A 19937-nucleotide genomic window follows, 5' to 3' on the forward strand; every position below is an offset into this window, starting at 1 on the left:
CAATCATTTTAAAATTCGTTCACTTCTCCCTCCACACAACTGAATTCTTTTTCGGCTGGGACAATACAATTTCTATGAAGTGCCAATACCGGCCACCAGCTGGCGCACTCGATCCGTCCTCGATATGTGTGTATTTTTTGTGTGTTGTAATGTCAAAAAATTTCATTGTATATTTGTTATTTTTACAAGTCTGCGCAGAACTTATTTTCTCTCCTAAAAATACTAATTTAATATCATCGCGATCGGTTCCTTAATTTAGATTCTGTGAGTTTACTCGTCAAAAATAATGTTAAAAAAGTAGTCGGACGATGATTTACCATAAATGTTTAGTGTTTCGGTAAAAGTGTGTGGAACGACAAATGCATTTCTGTTGCACTTTACTGTGATTTACCAGTGACACAAAACGTGTGAAAAAAATTTCGTGTGAGATGTTGTCTCAAGAATGTTCAGCACATCGAAAATAATAATAAAAAGTCCAGTGACATGAGTGCCAGTGTTTAGTGTGGTAAATGTGCTAAAATGCAAGCCAAAAAACGGTATATTTTAGTGTTTGTGTCGTGCGCTTTTTTAGCGTATTGTTATTTCGGTGGCTATCGCCTAAAGAAATCGGCCAAAGTGATACGAAGTCCATCTGATTTGCCCTCATTCACAGATGCCATACATAATGATAAAGTGACTGGTGCATCCGACAGTGATGATGATGATGCGATATCGTCGAAAAATGTTCCTCTTTTAAATAGAAATAAAAAGCAACCGTGCCGTATGGAAACTTGTTTTGATTTTACGAAATGTTATGAAGATTTTTTGGTCTATGTCTACCCACCGGAACCATTAAATTCGCTCGGAGCCGCACCACCGCATAGTCTGAACTATCAGAAAATTCTGTCGGCTATAACCGAGAGTCGCTACTACACCAATGATCCGACCAAGGCATGCCTATTCGTTCTGGGCCTGGACACATTGGACCGGGATTCGTTGAGCGAAGACTATGTGAGAAATGTGCCACAGCGTTTGCAGCGATTGCCTTATTGGAATAACGGTCGTAATCACGTCATATTCAATTTGTATTCGGGCACTTGGCCGGATTATGCGGAGAATAGTTTGGGCTTCGATACCGGTGAGGCGATATTGGCCAAGGCCAGCATGAGTGTCCAGCAAATTCGGCCAACTTTCGATATTAGCATACCATTGTTCCATAAACAGCACCCGTTGAGGGCGGGCAATACTGGATTTGTTACGAGTAATAATTTTCCGGCTGATAAGAAGTATCTGCTGGCGTTCAAAGGGAAACGGTGAGTTGCACAATAGCTTTTCTTATTGTTATTGTATATGTGTGTAGTAATGGGACCAACAACACTGTTCAACTAATATGTTATCTAACACGCCTCTCGATTGATAAATTCGCTTTTATAGTCAGGGAAAATTTGATTTTTTCCCTTCGAAAATTACCAATTCTGTTGGGCAATTACCTACTCACTTAAAATGTGAATTGCCGGGGAAATTTTCCGCCGAGCCATTTCTTCGACGGCATTTGATCTTTTATTCAATAGCGAAACTTAATTTGCAACACAAAAATGCCATTTACTATGTATACACAAACAATGAAGTTCTGCTTTTCATTTGCCTTTGCTGAATAATTTGTGTGTCGAAAACGAAGGGAATTTTGTTTTAAAGAAGGACCGAACACACAACAATATTGTTGAACGGATTAGCTAAATGGATTGTAGCTTGCTTTGAACGATGGTAGAGTGACGATGCAGAAGTGCAGTGATGTTTCTCGTTTATTTTTTTTGCAATCTTTTCTTGTAAACTGTATAACCATTTTCGCTGAAATTCGACCGTTTAAAACTATTTCCGGAACCGATGCTGTGAACGCTCCCACGAGAACGCGGTACAATGTACATGAGTATACTTTGATACGTAAAATTCCAATTCCAAATTTTAAACGTCTCTTTCTCCATCGTCTACTTGACGTAATTTATGTACACAGTCACATAGAATAGGGGACGAGCATGTAACGAAACGAGGTATTCTTTATTCTCTATGAATTAGTAAATTTAATTTCCTGAAAAGTAAAATTCCAAAGCATTCGCTAGGCTTAGCGAAATTTAGTGAATGTATGTTCCGAACATGTGCCAGTAGTCGGAAACCTATTGTTTTTTCATTGAAAAAAAAAACTTTGTCAATTGGTGCGCCCATCCTATAACTTATTGAATACTGAACTAATTGGCCCTACGTTTGGCTTAGATATGGATCATTGAATGTTTGTGACACTGGCTTATCGATATACTGATGATAAGTTCAACGCCATTATAGTTATCGAATCTGCTACTTCTTTTGATAAACGTATTTTCAACACATCAGCTGATCTATTACTTCGTTATTTCTTACTCACACTTTTCCAATAAAACACTGCAATAGCTAGATTTCATTACTAATTTTTGTTGTTTTCGATAACAGATGGCCAGTTAACAGTTAACAATTGTAATTGCAAGAAATTTTGAGAGCTCCGTCTTAATTTACAATTCACTTAACAAACGACAAGCGTTCACAAAATCTAATCACTGAATCTGTTACTTCTGTTGTTTAAATGTTAATTGTTACTAGTAGAGTCACCCCGAATATGAATGAGTGACGGCGTCATGGCGTGTTTATGTTTCAGTTTGATTTTTGAAATTTATTTTTTATGGTGATTATGACATTACAGGAGATAAAACCTTGTTCCTAACACGGTAGTAAATGGGGGTTTTGCGCACACGATGTATTTTTGAACTCGCTTCGCTCGTATTGGCAATCTCACATCTAGTGCGCAAAACAATCCCATTTACTACTTTATTATGAAAATAGCTATTATCACTCGGTTGTATAAAACAATTTTTCCGCATTCTCACTAAGCTTTTCTCAGCAATCTAAGTTGCATGTCTCTAGGTCCTTTAGATGGACAAATAAACTAACTCACATAGAAAATCTTTTATTTAATTGAATTTTAGAAATGTATACAGAATCGCACAGCTTTAAAATACAAATTTTGTTAAGAGTGGGGCACGAACTTATAACCTTCAACTTGCTGGACCGCCGCTCTATCATTGGGCTATCGTGAACGTTTTCAAATAAATTTTGATATCTGTATTTCTATCTTCACTCAATGAAATAGCAAAAATTCATCGCTGACAGTGTTTCTCTAGTGAAACGTTTTACTTCGATTTAACCTAGACTTTACGTTAACAGAAAACTCTAGCTAAAGATCATCGCTTATTGCAACCTTAAGAGTTTCTCTGTTGGTAAATAAATTCAAATTCAAAATTATTGTTGTCGATAACAGATAGATGGATAGCCGTTTGTAAAAGGTGAAATTCAATATTAGATTTGTCGGAACAGCTCAGGTACCGACAAGAACGGTTATTTATTTGCCATCTGTTTTTCAAAACAAAGTCGAGAAATTATTTCTCATTGAAAGATGACGTTCCAAATACTCGAAGGTGGTAAACCATGTCTTACTTGGCGTTGCAAGAGAAACGACGTGCAAACATTTTGCTCCACGAAAATTTTAAGAAAATTTTAATATTTGAACGAATTTTGAGCTGAAAATATAATATATCGCCATCCATAAGTTGATCAAATTGCAAACAAACGATTTCAATTGAATATTTCGTGCTGATCGTTCACATAGACTTACTTTCGCTTGTCATAGGACGTTATGGGACAAGCTTCTGGTGGTATGTCTGAAAACACGGACAAATATTGCTTATGTTTGGTGGATATGAATGACCGCAACATGGAAATGGAAAAATGGATTCTTTGCAAGGGATGTAAAATTTTATTTCATCAAATATGCAATTTTATTTCAGATGAGGAGTATGACAGAATAATCAGTGAGAAAGGTGATTGGTATTGTTCAAATTTAAAGTGTCAGGGATTGGCGAACTTAGTAGCGAGTAATGAGGAAGGTTTAGTTAGACGAGGCCCTAAAAGGAAATGTAGAAACGAGAACGTTACACTTCCTTCGGGCCTTTTATTTGGAAGTAGTATAGATGATAGGGTTTCATGTGAGATATGTGGTTTTTTAGCGAAAAATAGTCGTGGATTAAAAATCCATATGAGGATACATGAGCGTGCTAGTGTTGATAGCAACGTATCTTCGAAAGATGAAGATGAAGTGCTTCATCCTTCTGTTGAGGTTAATGTTTCAGATGTTTTAGGTGAGTTTGGTTTGTTGCTCAATCAGTGTAGGTTGTCAGTGCCGTTGACTCGTGTTATACAGAAATCGGTTAGGACTGTAGTTTGTCAGGAGCTCACACGGGTTATTAGGGATCTAGTTAGAAAGAACGACCTTGATTCTTGGATGAAGCTTATGGCTTTTCCATATATCGTTCTTAGTAGTAAGTCTAAAGGAAGTGATGGCATAAATGTTATCAGGAAGAATTTAGTTGCTTTTGTAGAGTGTACTGATGTTAACCAGGCTCTGTCTAAGGTTTTAGAAACTAAGGGAGTGCCTTTTAGCTTTAAGGCTGTGGATAAGGAGAGTTCTGTCATTAAGACGGCGACTAGAAAAGTGAGTGAGGGAGATGTTAAGGGTGCTTTGAGAGTTTTGTGCTCAAATGAGTCATTGGCTCCGCAGACTGTTGAGACTGCTGCTAAGCTTCAGACTAAACACCCAGTAGATGAAGGGGGTACTTTCGAAGAGGTGAAATTAGACTTCGAGATATCACCGACTGAGGTAGGAGATGTAGTTAAGGCTATTAGGAGCTTCCCTTTAAGTTCGTCAGGAGGGATAGGGGGTTTAAGACCGAGACACTTGAAAGATTTGACATCTTTCACTTGTGGTGATTCAGCTAATGAATTGCTTAAAGCTGTGTCTTCTTTGATAGATATTATTAGATCAGGTCTAGTGCAAAAGGATGTTTTGAAGGTTTTCTTTGGTGCATCGTTAACTGCTCTTAATAAAGGAGAGAACGATGTAAGACCAATTGCTGTAGGTTTAGTTTGGAGACGTGTTGCAGGGAAGATTTCAAATTATAAGATTAGGGAACAGTTGGTGAGGAAACTGAAACCTTTTCAGTTTGGATTCGGAATTAAAGGGGGAGCTGAAGCTTTAGTTCACGCTGTGCGTGAATTTTGTAAGACTAGGCATGATAAGCCGATGGCTCTTGTTAAGTTTGACTTTGAGAATGCATTTAATATGCTTTTTAGGAAGTTTATGTTAGGAGAGGTAAAAGATGTTTGCCCAGAGTTGTTTCCCTTGCTACAGCAAGCATATCGACTTGTTTCAAATCTGTATTTCGCCGATAATCCTTTGTTGTCTCAAAGAGGCTATCAGCAGGGAGACCCATTAGGTCCTACAGGTTTCTGTATAGGTATAATGCGAATGACGCATTCCCTTTTGTCGCGATTTAATGGCTGGTATTTGGACGATGGTACTATAGGTGATGAATTATCAACTGTTTTAGTTGATATTCAGAAAGTATTATCGTTTTATGACGTTTCAGGACTACGCCTGAATACGAAGAAGTGTGAGGTTTTCTTTATAAATGCGACCCCTGATGAAGAAGCGCATATGTACGCTGAAATATCAGCTTTGTTACCAGGTATTAAGAAGGTTGATGAATCTTCTTTAGAGTTGTTAGGTACGCCAATCTTTGAGACAGGTTTAAAGAGGATGTTTTCTTCTAAGACCGAATCAGTTAAGTTGATGTGTGACCGACTTAAACTGATGGATGTCCATCCTGCTTTGTGTGTTTTCAGGAAGTCGTTGAGTGGTTGTAGATTTAATTACTTGATGCGTACTTCTAGAGCCTACTTGTTACCCGATCATCTTAGATCTGTTGATGAGATGTTTCGGTCGACATTGGAGGCTATTACGAATGTGAGATTAGAAGGTTTGTCGTGGGATCAGGCATCTCTTCCTTTGTCTTATGGTGGTATAGGTATTAGGAGAGTTGAGGATTTGGCAATACCGGCCTATTTATCATCTGTTTATTCATCGTCAGAATTGTGTGATGTCATACTCCAAAAGTTTAACTTAAAAATAATTAATGATCAGATTTTACAATTAATCGATGAAATTCCACGCAATTTTGTTCCAGAAACCGATACGCTTAAAAAAGAACAAAGGAATTGGGATCTTCCGAAGATCAAACATCAATTCGATGAGTTGTTTGAAAATGGTGATCTTAGGACTCGTGCACGATTACTTGCGTCATCAACTAAAGAATCTTCAAAGTGGCTGCAAGTGATCCCATCGAGTCAATTGGGATTGTTATTGGATAACAACTCTGCCAGAATTGCTGTTGGACTTAGAGTAGGTTCAAAATTATGTGAGGAACACAAATGTATTTGCGGTAAAATGGTAGAAAGAGATGGTTTACATGGTCTATCTTGCGCTAAATGCGCAGAAGGAAAATTTGCTAGACATGATACTATGAATAACATCTTCGCTCATGCTTTCTCTAGTGCAGGTGTCCCAAATATTATACAGCCCCCAGGTGTGTCAAGAGATGATGGTAAAAGACCAGACGGCATGACGTTGATACCGTGGAGTCATGGTAAATCACTCTTGTGGGATGTGACTGTGAGGGATACTATGGCTGCTTCTTATATTAATGATTCTTCAAAGAAAGCTCGCACAATAGCAGACAAAGCTGAGAGACATAAGCATAACCATTATATTTCTCTAAAACAAAATTATTTACTAACACCACTCGCTTTCGAGACGCTAGGTTGTATGGGCCCAGAAACAAAGAAATTCATAGACAAATTGGGTTCTTTAATGAAAAAAGCAACTGGTGAAGCTAAATCGAAAGATTATCTTTTACAAAGATTATCAATCGCGATACAACGTGGAAATGCCGCTTGCATTTTGGGAACATTAGGGAAGAAGAAAATTGATGATTTTTATTTATTGTAAATTTTTTTTTTTATATGAAAAGATCGATTTTTTACTGGCTGCGCCACTATTGTGAGCAGTCTTTTTTGTCGCATCAATATAAATAAATAAATATTTTCATGTCTTACTTACTTACTTAGCAGCCTTTGTCAACTCAAGCGGGTTTTGGCTGACTAACTTCCTCCACTCGTTCCTGTCCTCAGCCAGACTTCTCCAATCCGCGACCCCCAATGATCTAGTATCTTCGACCACACAGTCTATCCATCTCTTCCGTGGTGGCCCTCTCGGTCTACGTCCTTCAAATTTCCTGTCGATGGCTTTCTTGGCAGTTCGGTCATCATTCATCCTAGCCACATGCCCCGCCCATCGGAGCCTCGCTGATTTTACTGCAGCTGTGATGAAATTCCATGTCTTACTTTAGTGAATGTCCCAAGTCTAATAATTTTTTAGGAACTACAGTGAACGACATCTCAAATGTCTCACTGTTATTTTTTTCAGAGAATGTCATTGTGAATTTCCAATGACACAATCAAATTCTCAGAAAAATTTGACAGTGAGACATTTGAGATGTCGTTCACTGTATTAGGCATTGTGAAGAACTTGGAAAACGTTTAACATTTTTTGGGATTTAATTTTTCAAATTCTCAAACAGTAGACGTCAGTGAAATTTAGTGAGCAATTTGCTTCAGATGTTCTTCAGCTGACCCACTCATACAAACAGAATTTCTTACACCTTTTCGACCAAGATGAATAGTTACACGCATGGTAGTGGTTGTGGTAAAACCGTTAATGACACACAAGCGGCTTTGCTTGTAGACCAGCTGAAAATCAAGTCAAGCAAATGTCTCACTTAATTTCACTGGCGTCTGAGGTCTACCATGTGATATTTAAGTTAAATAATTTAACTCCTACAATAGGCTATCAATAACAAATCGGGTCAAATGACCTATCTATTCTGTAGGCTGTAATAGGTTTGCAGTATCGTTACTCATAATGTCATCGCGATGTTACAATAGTACAATGCTTTCCCCGTGTATAAGTTGAATACAGAAAGTCCAAGGTGAAATTAAATGCCAAAAGACTGGCCAAACATGTAGCACATAAATAATTCACACAATTCTTAATACACTTCATGCTCTATCCGTAACGGCATAAATGCGCTTATGTATAACTGAAGAAATCGGTAAGTCATTAAATAGCCAGCGGATAATTACTTTTACGTCTGGTATGAACAATGTTTAATATTTTCCTTTGTGGAACGTAAGCAAGATGGGCTGGAAGCATCTAGGTGAGGGGGTGGATTAGGGAATTAATTAGGAAGAAATGATTTTCAATTTAGCAGCAATCATTTCGAATGATTTACTTTCCCTTCTTTTTTTAATTTGTTGAGTTGAAATTGATCCGACCAATTAACCCAATATCGTCAGCTTATACACTACACTACAGGCGCCAGAATTTTTACAAATCGCATGGAATAAAACCCGCTTTGAATTATTTGCTTATTGCTTTTACGGTTTTAACGATTCGGTTCAATTGAATTGAAGTTTTTTTCTCCTTCTCCCTCTCTCCATTCGATGTAGATTTGTTTACCATCCCGGGAAAATGTGCGTTGTTGTGTTTGACATACGAAGAGATTGCTTTTTTTCACAAAAAAATTTCATTCTATTCTATTCCGACAACAATTCATTTCATTTGAATGCTGGTAGCGATGGGTTAAACGTGTTACGAATAATTTCGATTGCAAATTAATCGACATAATGGTGCCAATCAATAATTATGTCCATATATTTACACCATTCATTGTCGTTATATGTCTTTACCATTCATATCTACTTGATTCAACAAAGAAGGTGTCACCTATGCTTCACCTCTGAATATATTCTTTATCAATTCACTGCTCCAAGCAAAATCGTTTTATCAGAGAGACGGTCGGTATGTTCAGATTATACGATGCATGGCAGCTTGTTTCAGTAGATCGATTTAAACTATTGATTGGATGATTATTGATGTGGCCTTTACATCCCTAGTCCCTAGTGTGACATATTTGTAGAGCGAAAATATCGCAAATTCATCGCACATTTGCGACACTCCGAGTGTCACACTCGTTATAGAAAGTGCAGTTCTTAGCGAGGTTTTTTCATTCTCTGTTCAGCATAAGCTAGGAACGTAGAAGTGCCGCACTTCTTGGACTAAATGGACCAATTTATACGAGATTTAATAGAAGTGACTGGCTCCTGGGTAACGGACTTCAATTTAGTACATTTAATCCCAAATGATTTATTCTTCTCGGTTTCTAGCTTGTGCTGAAGGGTGAATGAGATTTTTTGAGAACCAGCCGAACTCAAGTTCTGTGATCATCAGGAAATAGTCTGTTAAATGACTGGGGATAAAAAGATGAAGTGAATTTTGTTCATCCGAGACGTAACCGAGGTACGAAAGTAGTGCGCTTTAAACATAAAAAATTCGGTTTTCGATGCATGTAGAATGTAAAGTACTATTTGTATCTCCGTCACCTTGACATCCCTAGTGCATTAAATCGTTTCGGACATATTATCGAAGTTTGTGATAAAATATCCTACGAAGTTTACCAAATAAGGGAGACATAAACATTTGTTAAGCACATAAGCACACCAACTCATGCCATCATCACTCACTTACTTGACCAATCTCGTAAGGTACAATATTCAAATTGATATACGTCGTATCGACTGAGCCTTGTTTACGTAATCGTACAACTCTAAATTTTAATTTGAACTGCGTGCAGACGCTATGTCATTTTATCTTCGTCAAGGTACTGTCACTGAATAATGAATATTTTTTGTTGATTTTATATCCCCAACAACATGGGTAGTATAGTTTCAATTGGATATGACTGGTGTATGTCGACACGTTCGCGTGTCATTTTCAATGAACAAACACCAGGAGTAATTGTTTGGATGGAATTTTCGTTGCGTATATAGCCTGTGAAGTGCTGAAACCATATGTGATAGTTTCTGCAATATTGTTAGCTGTTCTGTTGCAATCAACACACCAAGAGCCGCTAACGGTAGTAGACAGCGAAGCTTTTTGTGTTTTTGTAACGACCTGCAAAATACACACAGCCTTTATCCAATGTAAAAGCCACTGTTCGATAAAATTTATGCAAAATTGGTGTGTGTACGCTCCGTTTGGCAGGTCGTTTTCGTGCTGTTTAGTTCACTTAACAATCATCAATACGGAATTTTATTCGTCTCGTTTAAGTGTTTTGTCATTTCAATTCGAATGGAAAATCGTCTCGCAATATCAGGAATACCAAAAATCCATTTTACACAAAACGATAAAGTTTTACGAACAACTTGGAACTTTATTATTACCCTCTTCGGAATGAAAAATATAATAATTTGTGACCGTGATCAATTACGGTATGGGGTTTTTGGGAACAATCCGTTGTTCCGTAAATGGTTCCGTTTTATCGTTTATATTCGGAGAGAAATATGGTATGAGCGTTCGTTTGTCTATGATGGAAGTACATTACGACAAGGGAATGATTTTTTTTTCGCTCGAGTTTCTTTTGTTGTTGTTTAGTAAATTCATTGGATTTTTACAAATAATTTAGATTGCCGGACTTTCCTTTTAAGTGAATGAAAAAATAATAAATTCTCGGAATGCCAATCCCCTTTCGAGAATCTGTATTCGGTGCTTTGTGATTAACGCGAAGATCAAAGGAATAACAAAAAAAGGAAACTTCCCAACTTCTCTGGTTTTTTTACAGTAAAAGTCAGTGACATTTACACATTAATTTCAGCTGGTCCACTCATACAAACAAAACGGTTCATACGTCTGTTTACGGTTTTTTACCCAGAGAACGCTTTGGTTTGTGTGAGCGGTCCTCGTTCTCAAGGAGCTCATGCAGATTCATGTCTGAATTTCACTGACGTCGACTGTATGTTAACATTATAGAATTCTCGACTAAAGTCTGCTTTGTAGTTTGCAAAACGTTTAATTATTCTAGTTCTAAAGAGCAAAGTACTGGTGTAACAGTGACAATCACATTAAAATGTGTATGCGACGTACACGAACGATATCCGCGAGTAAATTTTGTCAGTCTGTCAGCATTCGAATATGAAACACGTTTGGTGTACATTAGATAAATGCAGGGCCGGACTGGTTACCTGACGGCTGATCGGACGATCTCTAAATCAACAGTAACATTATTTTGCCGGTCCGAGCTGAATGTAAAAAAGCAGGTCGGGCCCTGAGAAATTTCAAAGGAAATATTACTTTCTGGACGGCCAAATAGCCCTTTCTGATTTAGACAGCTTTCGATAATCATCCGCCGGTTCTGAGTGAGGACATTTATGAATGTCGTCAAACCAGAATGGTCGAATTACAATTTTACAAACGGCCAGCGGATCGCCACATAATGTTTAAATCTGCTACTTCTTTTGTTTACCAAATCTTTTACTTCTTCAATATACTTAATGTAAGCTTTTCTACATAAAAGATTACGACCCAGCGGTAATGTCTTCTTTTTGTCTTCGTTGTTGATTACAGATGACTAGCCATTCGGAAAAGGACACAATTCTGATTGGGCTATCTCTGAAAATCTTAAGAACAATGAGTGGTATCAAGACCTCGACATTTAAGGTGAAACATGCAACCATCCGTATTACACAGGTCGTTGAAAGTCTTCATCATTTGTTTTTTTTTTGTTAACTGGAATAGCATGGCAAAATAATGACATAGCATTTCCCTATGCCATGACAATGATTTATTCTGCTCATATTTACTTCTTGTATAAACTGCAGCATTGCTAACGTGTTAAAGCATTAAGAAAATTGTGTCATTACCGTACTTGCCTCTGTATGTTGAAAAGAAAATTATGTCGTCGAAAGCAAACAAAAACAAATTTTGAAATGTTTTTTTTTGTCGTTTATGTTTGTGTTCCATGTTGGATCTTAAAATATTCAACACCAAATTCAACCTATATACAAAGTACACACGGATACGCTCTCTAAAAATAGACCTTTTACAGGGGACAATGGACAACCCCACTATAGATATATGACAAATTTCTTTTTTCCGAGATATTGTCGTTGGAATAGGATTGTTAAAATATTGTTTCGACGTTCCGAGAGAAATAAATCAAATAAAAGAAGAAAAAAAGATGTCAGACGATACCAAACGTATAACCCTACCACTTTAGTAAATCGACAAATTTAATGATATTTATGTAGCGATTTCTTTGTTTATTATTTCCTTTTAAGTATATTCAAATCAGTGAGAAAAGAAAGGTGATTTATTGAATGTGAAATTTTCTCGGAAAATCTCATTTTTTTTTACTTCCACACTGGTGTTCAATACCAAAAACACATTTTCTGCCATTGTAATTCCTTTTAAAGTATTACTTCACTCTAATTCCACCGATTACGAGCCTTTGAGCGCACCATTCTTTTAGCACAACAGAACAAGAAAAAAACTCAATTAATTTCGCCAAGAAAGCTGTGGGGTTTTTTTCCCCGTTGTCGTAGCGTAACACACAGACAACCGAGGAGAGAACGTAGCAGACGATATTAGCCCCGTACGAACCAGTTTACCAATTGCGCACGTAATGCCTGTGTATCCATAAGTCTAATGCGTTCATAACCCTTACTGTCTGCGTAGCCGGAATAGCCCGAACGGGAAATGATTGCAGAAAGTATTCAGCTTAAACAACGCAATAGCTCAGTGCGTTGTCCGAGGATTCACATTGAATTATGGAGTTGCCAGTGTGGGGAATCGAAACTCAACCTAAAAAAAATCGGTTGCCAGACGTGTCAAAATCTGATGTAGTTAAGTCAAAAGCTGCCAGATGGCTTTTTGGTCAAGACATTTTTGGAATACGCCCGTATTCCTACTACCTTAAGGCCTTTGTACATAGAAGGCACTCGTTTCATTGTAACTTATGCTTGTCGTACAGCTTACCACTGACACCCGATTGAATCTATTTTTAAAATACTGTTTTTTCCTCAATCTTTTCAATTCTAAAGCCCTAACTCAGTTGATAGTGAGTTAAATTTTAATTTTAAAAAATGCTGGCAACTCCAATCATTTTTATTTGTTGTTTCATCTACATTTGTAAGGGTTATTTTGCCGTAGATATACTTGAAAGACCTTAAAACAATTAGGTGGTCCTAGTTTAATATACCCATCTTCGAACTTAAACCGACAATCATAACCTTTCAGGGGACTTTTTTTAATCGGTCGAAATTTTCTCGAGTTATGCTTTTTACGAACAGAGAGACATTAGGACAATACATCAACAACATCCTTAATCTATTTTGAAAAATTCTGAAGTTTTTTTTCGGAATTTCTTCAGAATTTTTATAATTAAAATTCCCAAAAATAGGCACTGACACACATACCGATATTTTTCTTTTCATTTGTGCGGGGTGATTAACATTGTTTTTTTCATTTAAAAGTCTAAGAGAAAATGAAAAATTTATATTTTCTCCTATATCAAAACAAGAGGGTAGAAAATAGAACTTTTCTTCCCCGAACTGTCACCTTTGTTTTTGTTTAGAAAAATTGTGTAAAAAAATTAAACATTTTGTTTCGTATAGAACGGTTAATCAAACCACTAGCATACGAAAAACATTGTGTTCAAGTCTGGAAGAAAATGGGAAATTTTAACTGGAACGAATCGTGGCCTTCACTCCGCTCTAGCAAAACATTGATCTTTTTTGGGAATTTCCTATCTTTTTTCCTCAGTAAATAAATACCTATTTCTATGGATTCGTCATAAATAAATCATAGGCAAATGCTGTGCTTCGAAATCCACGTGGTACAAACGGCATAACAGTCGTAATAAATCCTAGTACTTCGTACAAGTCTAAAAAAATCCGTTCAAATAAAATTCTATGTCGCCTTTTTACGCTATGTATGTGTATAATGATGGCCATTGTCTCTTCCCTCTCTATATAAAACTGCCGGTGCCATTACCCCAAATCTAATTAGGTTCGAGTTAAAAAAAAATTCCCATCGTTTCTTTTTTGTGCCCTGTTCCCATTCTTATAAATTCTAATTAATTAAAATGTATTTAACTTTCTAGATTAACACATTTTTTAACGCTTCCTCGTTCGCGTTCGGAAAATCAGGTCAGACTTCTTTCCTTCCCATATTTCCATATTTTCGCCGCGACTATACACAGTATTCACTTTTGTGATTTTTCCTTTTTTTTTCTTTAATTTTAAATAGAATTCATAAACGGAACTCTGTGTCGGGATATTCATTTTTCGATAAAAATGTTGTCTTTAATGAACTTGAATGAGACATGCTGTGCACATTAACCAAGATGAATGAGCAATTTGTTGGAAGGTAATTGGTTTTCCATCTGTTTTCGCAACCCGCCGATTACGAGAAAGGGAAAATTAATAAAATTGTGCCATTGCGTTCGTCGCTGCGAATGTGTGTGTCTGTGTCTTATCTATATTGATATTTTCAAACATTCCATATCTGTATCTATCTATATATACCTTTGTCCGCAATTAGTTTCATTTAAGCGACAACAAAACGAAACGAATTGTAACAGAAATTCAATCATCAATCTTACAACATTTTAAAGCTTTTCCTCATACCGTATCTATGCTGTTCAGTACGAGTATTATATATAACCGCTAAGCTACATCATCATCATCATCATATAGTATGCGAGTGGTGTATGTCTATAGATAAGTATAATGGAAAGGGTGGTACTTAGTACACAGAGAGAATTTGCTTTGAAATATACACCATTTATGTTATGAGATGGGAGTTGTTAATTGTAACATCAGCTAAACTTTTCTTATACAACGAACGAGTGAACGAAAAATTGAAGATTGTCAATGATAAAATTTGCTACACTCGTGACTTAGATGAAAATGAAAACGATATCTTTTCCATCTTCTTTCATCAGTACCATTTTCTGCTGTATTACATTAGATTGGTCGCTACATGTATACGAGAAAACACTCCACTTGTTTCAGCTCGATCAAAAATTTAAACCAAACAGAATTTAATTTACCGAAAATTCGTTGTTTCAACAATCTACAATGTTTTGTTTGACGAAAATTATCGACAGAGAGACCTGGAACGCAAATATTATATTCTATATGTGTGTAACGTGAAATGAACCCTTCTCGGTATTCTGTGCAAGTATAACCCAGTTCTTCACCAAGTTGTTGTTTACCAGCGTTCGTTCATCTCAATAACTTTATTGGTGAATTGCCAGAAGCAAATGGCACATAGCAACGCCGGATGTATTAGTGCGCTTATCTACGGGTTGATGGTTCATGTAAACTAACATGCTACACTATTCATTCTTGTACATTAGTTGCTGGAATGCGCTGCTAAACAAATATACAATTTGATGTACCGGTTGCGAGGGTTGTATGCATGCTCATTTTATTCGATTTCGGATAAACCTTTCTCCTTTTTATTGGAAGCCAATCGGACAGGGACTATTTTTGCAAAATTGATTTGCTGCTTAAATTTTCCAAAATTTTCCACAATTTTATTTAACCGAGTTTTAGCAAATTTTGGATTTTGTTTTGTAAATTTAGCGAATCATTTTTCCAAAAATAAACCCTGTCCGATTGGCATGTTATCAAGCAAACTGAAATCAGGTATATTGGATATTCGAAAAAATGTTCTTTATTGGTAAAGATACATAGCGCATACATCGAAGGGACCATTCACAAAGTGTGCGCGCGAAAACTGACGAATTTCAGACACCCCTACCCTATCGTGCACAAAAATGTATAAATCAAATTTATGAAAATATACGAAGCACACAATTTTTCCGGGTCAATCTTCCCCTATGAAGCGTGTGTACTTTGTGAATCAACCCTAAGAAATCGAGTGAATGGAATGTAGTTGGTTTTCACCATAAATAACGGAATCTTTTCGATCTGGTAAGCGAATCACAAAATAATTAAATCTGTTCTTTATTGAATACAATGCACCGACATATGTTAAGTTTGGGTGGTTTCTCATGCCTCGATAGCGATGTAAACAAATAAAAAATCTCACCTGTCGTGCTTTTCCATGCATTTTGTTATAGTTCCTTCAGTCCGCGAAGGCACAAATGAGCACTAAAACATTTATTACTTGATGCAATAATAAAAGCTTTTTTATGGTTTTTTAGCGACAAAAACACGGAAAATATTTTGATATAAGTACATATGAACTATACTATTATATGTAGTACTAGATCGATTGTTTGCTGAGGTCATTTTGATAAATTATATTTATTCAAATTGATGTTCGGACATTTTATAAAAATCGACAAAGATTTCACAAAGTTCTGCGTTTATTTAGAAGACCTCAGCTCAAATATGATTCTGCCGAGCGACTTAGCGTTACTAAATTATCCGGTAGATCTTTCGTAAGCTAATAAATCTTCTCTGAGTCATATTAATCAGACCCCTCTTCGCTTTAATAGTGACTTGCTGATCTTGTAATAAACCTTCGATGAGCTTTAATAAACCTCTGATATGAACTTTAATATATTTCCGACGAGCTTTAATAAATTTCCAATGAGCTTTAATGAACCTCCGCCCGAAGAGCTTTAATAAAATTCCGATGAGCTTTATTAACCTCAGAAGAGATTTTATAAACCTTCGAAGAGCTTTTATAAACATCAGAGAAGAGCCTGTTTAAACCTCTAAAGAGCCTTTATAAACATCCGAAGAGCTTTTACAAACCCCCGAAGAGCTTATACAAACGTACGGAGAGCTTTTACAAACCTCCGAATAGCTTTTATAAACCACTGAAGAGCTTTTACAAACCTCTGAAGAGCTTTTACAAACCTACGAAGAGCTTTTACAAACCTACGAAGAGCTTTTACAAACCTCCGACGAGCTTTTACAAACCTCCGAAGAGCTTTTATAAACCCCGAAGAGCTTTTATAAACCTCTAAAGAACTTAAGTCAACCTCTAAAGGGCTTAAATTAACCTCCAAAGAGTTTTAATAGACCTCCAATTAGCTTTGATAATTTTCCGATAAGCTTTAGTAAGTGTCCGTTGAGCTTTAATAAGAGTCCACCCCAGGAACCAGTGGTTAAAAAATTCATTAGTAAAATTCGGCCCACAAGCGTTTTCACATCGTCGTAGACGTTTTTTAAAGACCAATGCATAACTGACAGTAGACTTTTCCACAGCGCCAAGACCTTGATGTCGTTTTATAAATGGTACCCGCATCTCCTAAAACGCTCGAATCTATCGTTGCTTTTTTTGAAGCTGTGACCATTTTTGAGAAAATATTAAATTATCGAAAAACGTCCCGGTTTTTAGTGCTGTCATCAGATTGAAACAAGTAATAAGTCGAGAAGGATGCACTTTTTTCTGTCAATTGTATGTTCTACTCCCTCATTTTTATGGGCGTATTTGGAGGGACATACTAGGTATTGACCGAAAAGAGATCAATGTCGAGTTATTATTGTACGACCTCTTAAGGAAAAGTGGAGAATGCCTACTCAAAATTAGACCCTAGCTTGAAGTATCACTAAGAATTCGATGCCGAACCTTTCACTTCACCTGTATTAGCATACGTAGATGCTATTGACACTTCATTTCGCCGGCGAATAGTCTTTGTGAAAGAAAAAATGCTAATGGTAACCTGTGAAAAAGGCAAAATGCTATTGGCAGGCGCCTACCAATAGTATCTTTAATAATAATTTGGCTATTGGCAGGCGCCTGCGAATAGTCACTACGATTAACATACACACTGCTATATATAAAAGAACATTGACCGGAGTACAGCTACTCTTTTAGATAGCAGATGACTAGCCGTTTTTTTTAGATTTTAATAAGCAGTCAATATTTAGTAGAAATTAAATCAACTTGCTCTGCAATTTAATAATTTTTTTCGCTAATAAATCGCTAATTTTATGCTGACATATTTTATTTCGTGCCTGAATGATGCCAATTTCGTCGACGTATCCATTATGCTTGTACATTATTCACGAGATCACGATTAAATGTTTCGTAGAGTTAGAAAAATAATCAGATATTTTATCATCGTTCCAATAAAATAGCTTCCGCTACACTAAATAACCTTTCAATACCCATTGAAGTGCAAAAACTCTGCCACACGTATATTTCTGTTATCTCACGTCTTCGTGCATTAATTGTTGTCAGAAAGAGATGACCTCGGGTACAGAAATCACTGTTGGACAAGTCATTACTTTCAGTCATTGTCAGTTTAATTTTCCGCCATTTGTCAGTCAAACAAAATGACTCCTACCGTTCATCTCGACATTACGCCATTCGTTCACTTTAACTGTAATGTCCCGCATAATTTAATCAAAAGATGATAGAAAAACTGTCTGTTCTGTGTGCATATTAATTGACTTGTGCAAGAAGATTTCATGTAAAAGTACCCCGGCTCTTTGATGTTACAACACAATAGAGATTCCCCTCGGGGTCTATTGCAATATTCATACAGAAGTAAACGTTCATGCCATATTCACAGCGCAAAATGTTTTTATATTGAAGGTAATTGCATATGTTTTCCAGAATTGCAGTAAAAAACACAATATCAATCAAAAGCCCGCATGCGAATTCAAAAAAAAAATACGGAACGTAAAAGCAATGTGAACACAACAATAAATGCACAAAACTTTCATTCAGATTTTGTCGACACAATAGACTTGTGTATGTGACAGATAAAAATTAATTACAAAAAATGCAAAAAAAAATTGTCTATATTCATGGTATACGTTACGATACACGTCTGTTACAGAGATATGGTGTGGTTTTTCCCATTTTTACTCAATTTTTAATTTTATTTTATTTCATTTTATCGCTGTGCTTTGAATTCTTTCAATTGCTTCGTTCAAACGAATTCCAAATGTTTTGTTAAAGACGATTGTCGAATAATACACTAACACAATTCGCATGAATTTGCTGTACAGTACAGCCTGTAGTGCACGGAGAACACATCTGTTGTTCGTACAGTTGAACTATTTAAATTAATGGACTTCTTTATGCAAAAATATGGAAGTAGAACTTGCACGATTACTGACACAGAGGCTGTTATTTCTGTGACGACAAGCCTGACTCTCTGAATGTGTGTGGGAATGTTTTGCAGAAAATTTATAGGATTTTAAACTTCATCACGGTGCGGTCGAATAGAGTATGAACAAGTCGAAGTGGATCCACTTTCGATATTTTTGGATATTATTACTCAGATTGGAGCCCTGAACAAGGTTCCACTTTTTTTTTTAATTTACAACCGCGCCATTTAGTGCAATGGTATCAACGTCATCTACAGCTACAGATAGAGTGACGGAGAAGTGATTTGGGTTACAATCAGTAGTGGTTGCAATTTTGATGTTCATTGATGTTCGGATATTCCTATTTTAGGAAGCTCTTCTACGTCGGGAATCATGCGAAATACATTTTCTAATCGGTCCAACAGGTCCTATAAGATAAGTGCACCATGTCTTCTACGAACCACAAAAATGAACTTTTGAAAACAAACTGTACGAGCGCTCACAAACCTTGAAAGATAATAACATCTTTGTATGAACATTTTAATATAAAGTGCCGTTGCATTGGGTGCAATCTTTGAATCGTGGTGAGTGCTCGCACAGATCAATTTCAAAAATTCATTTTTGTGATTGGTAGCAGACATCTTATATTCCGAAAATCCACCAATTTCCTTTGCATCCATGGAACCAATTTTTTTGTTGTACCATTGCTATCAGAATTGCAACCACCACTGGTTGCAACCCAAATTCTCTCTGTAGCCGTAGGTGCAGTGGATTCCGATGCACCAAGTGGTGCAGCAAAATTTTACTATGTAACCTTGTTCAAGATAATAATATTGAAAAATATCGAAATTGCATTCACTCCACATTAAACACGTAAAGTCCATTCAACCGCACCGTTTCATAGCTTTCGGCGCGGAAATGTCGGTGGAAATTTTTTGTTTGTTTGCTGGGGAATTATAAATGCCAAGAATTACGATTCGGATTACTTTATGGTGTCAGACTCATTTCGTTGAACTATGGAATAATGCTCGTTCTTTCCAGCGAAAACCAAAATTAATTTT

At 36.5% G+C, this 19937-nt stretch overlaps 1 protein-coding gene across 1 annotated transcript in view; it reads left to right on the top strand.

Moving 5' to 3' along the window:
* Positions 1-139: 139 nt before the first annotated feature.
* Positions 140-19937, top strand: part of LOC119078978 (exostosin-1) — a 79761-nt gene continuing 59963 nt past the window's right edge. Inside the window, exon 1 of the mRNA XM_037186730.1 lies at positions 140-1292. Coding sequence (XP_037042625.1) covers positions 520-1292 — 773 coding nt within the window. The 5' untranslated portion in view covers positions 140-519. The remainder of the gene's footprint in view (positions 1293-19937) is intronic.

Source organism: Bradysia coprophila, unplaced genomic scaffold (genome assembly GCF_014529535.1).
Source record: "Bradysia coprophila strain Holo2 unplaced genomic scaffold, BU_Bcop_v1 contig_297, whole genome shotgun sequence".
NCBI classification, from domain to species: Eukaryota; Metazoa; Arthropoda; class Insecta; order Diptera; family Sciaridae; genus Bradysia; species Bradysia coprophila.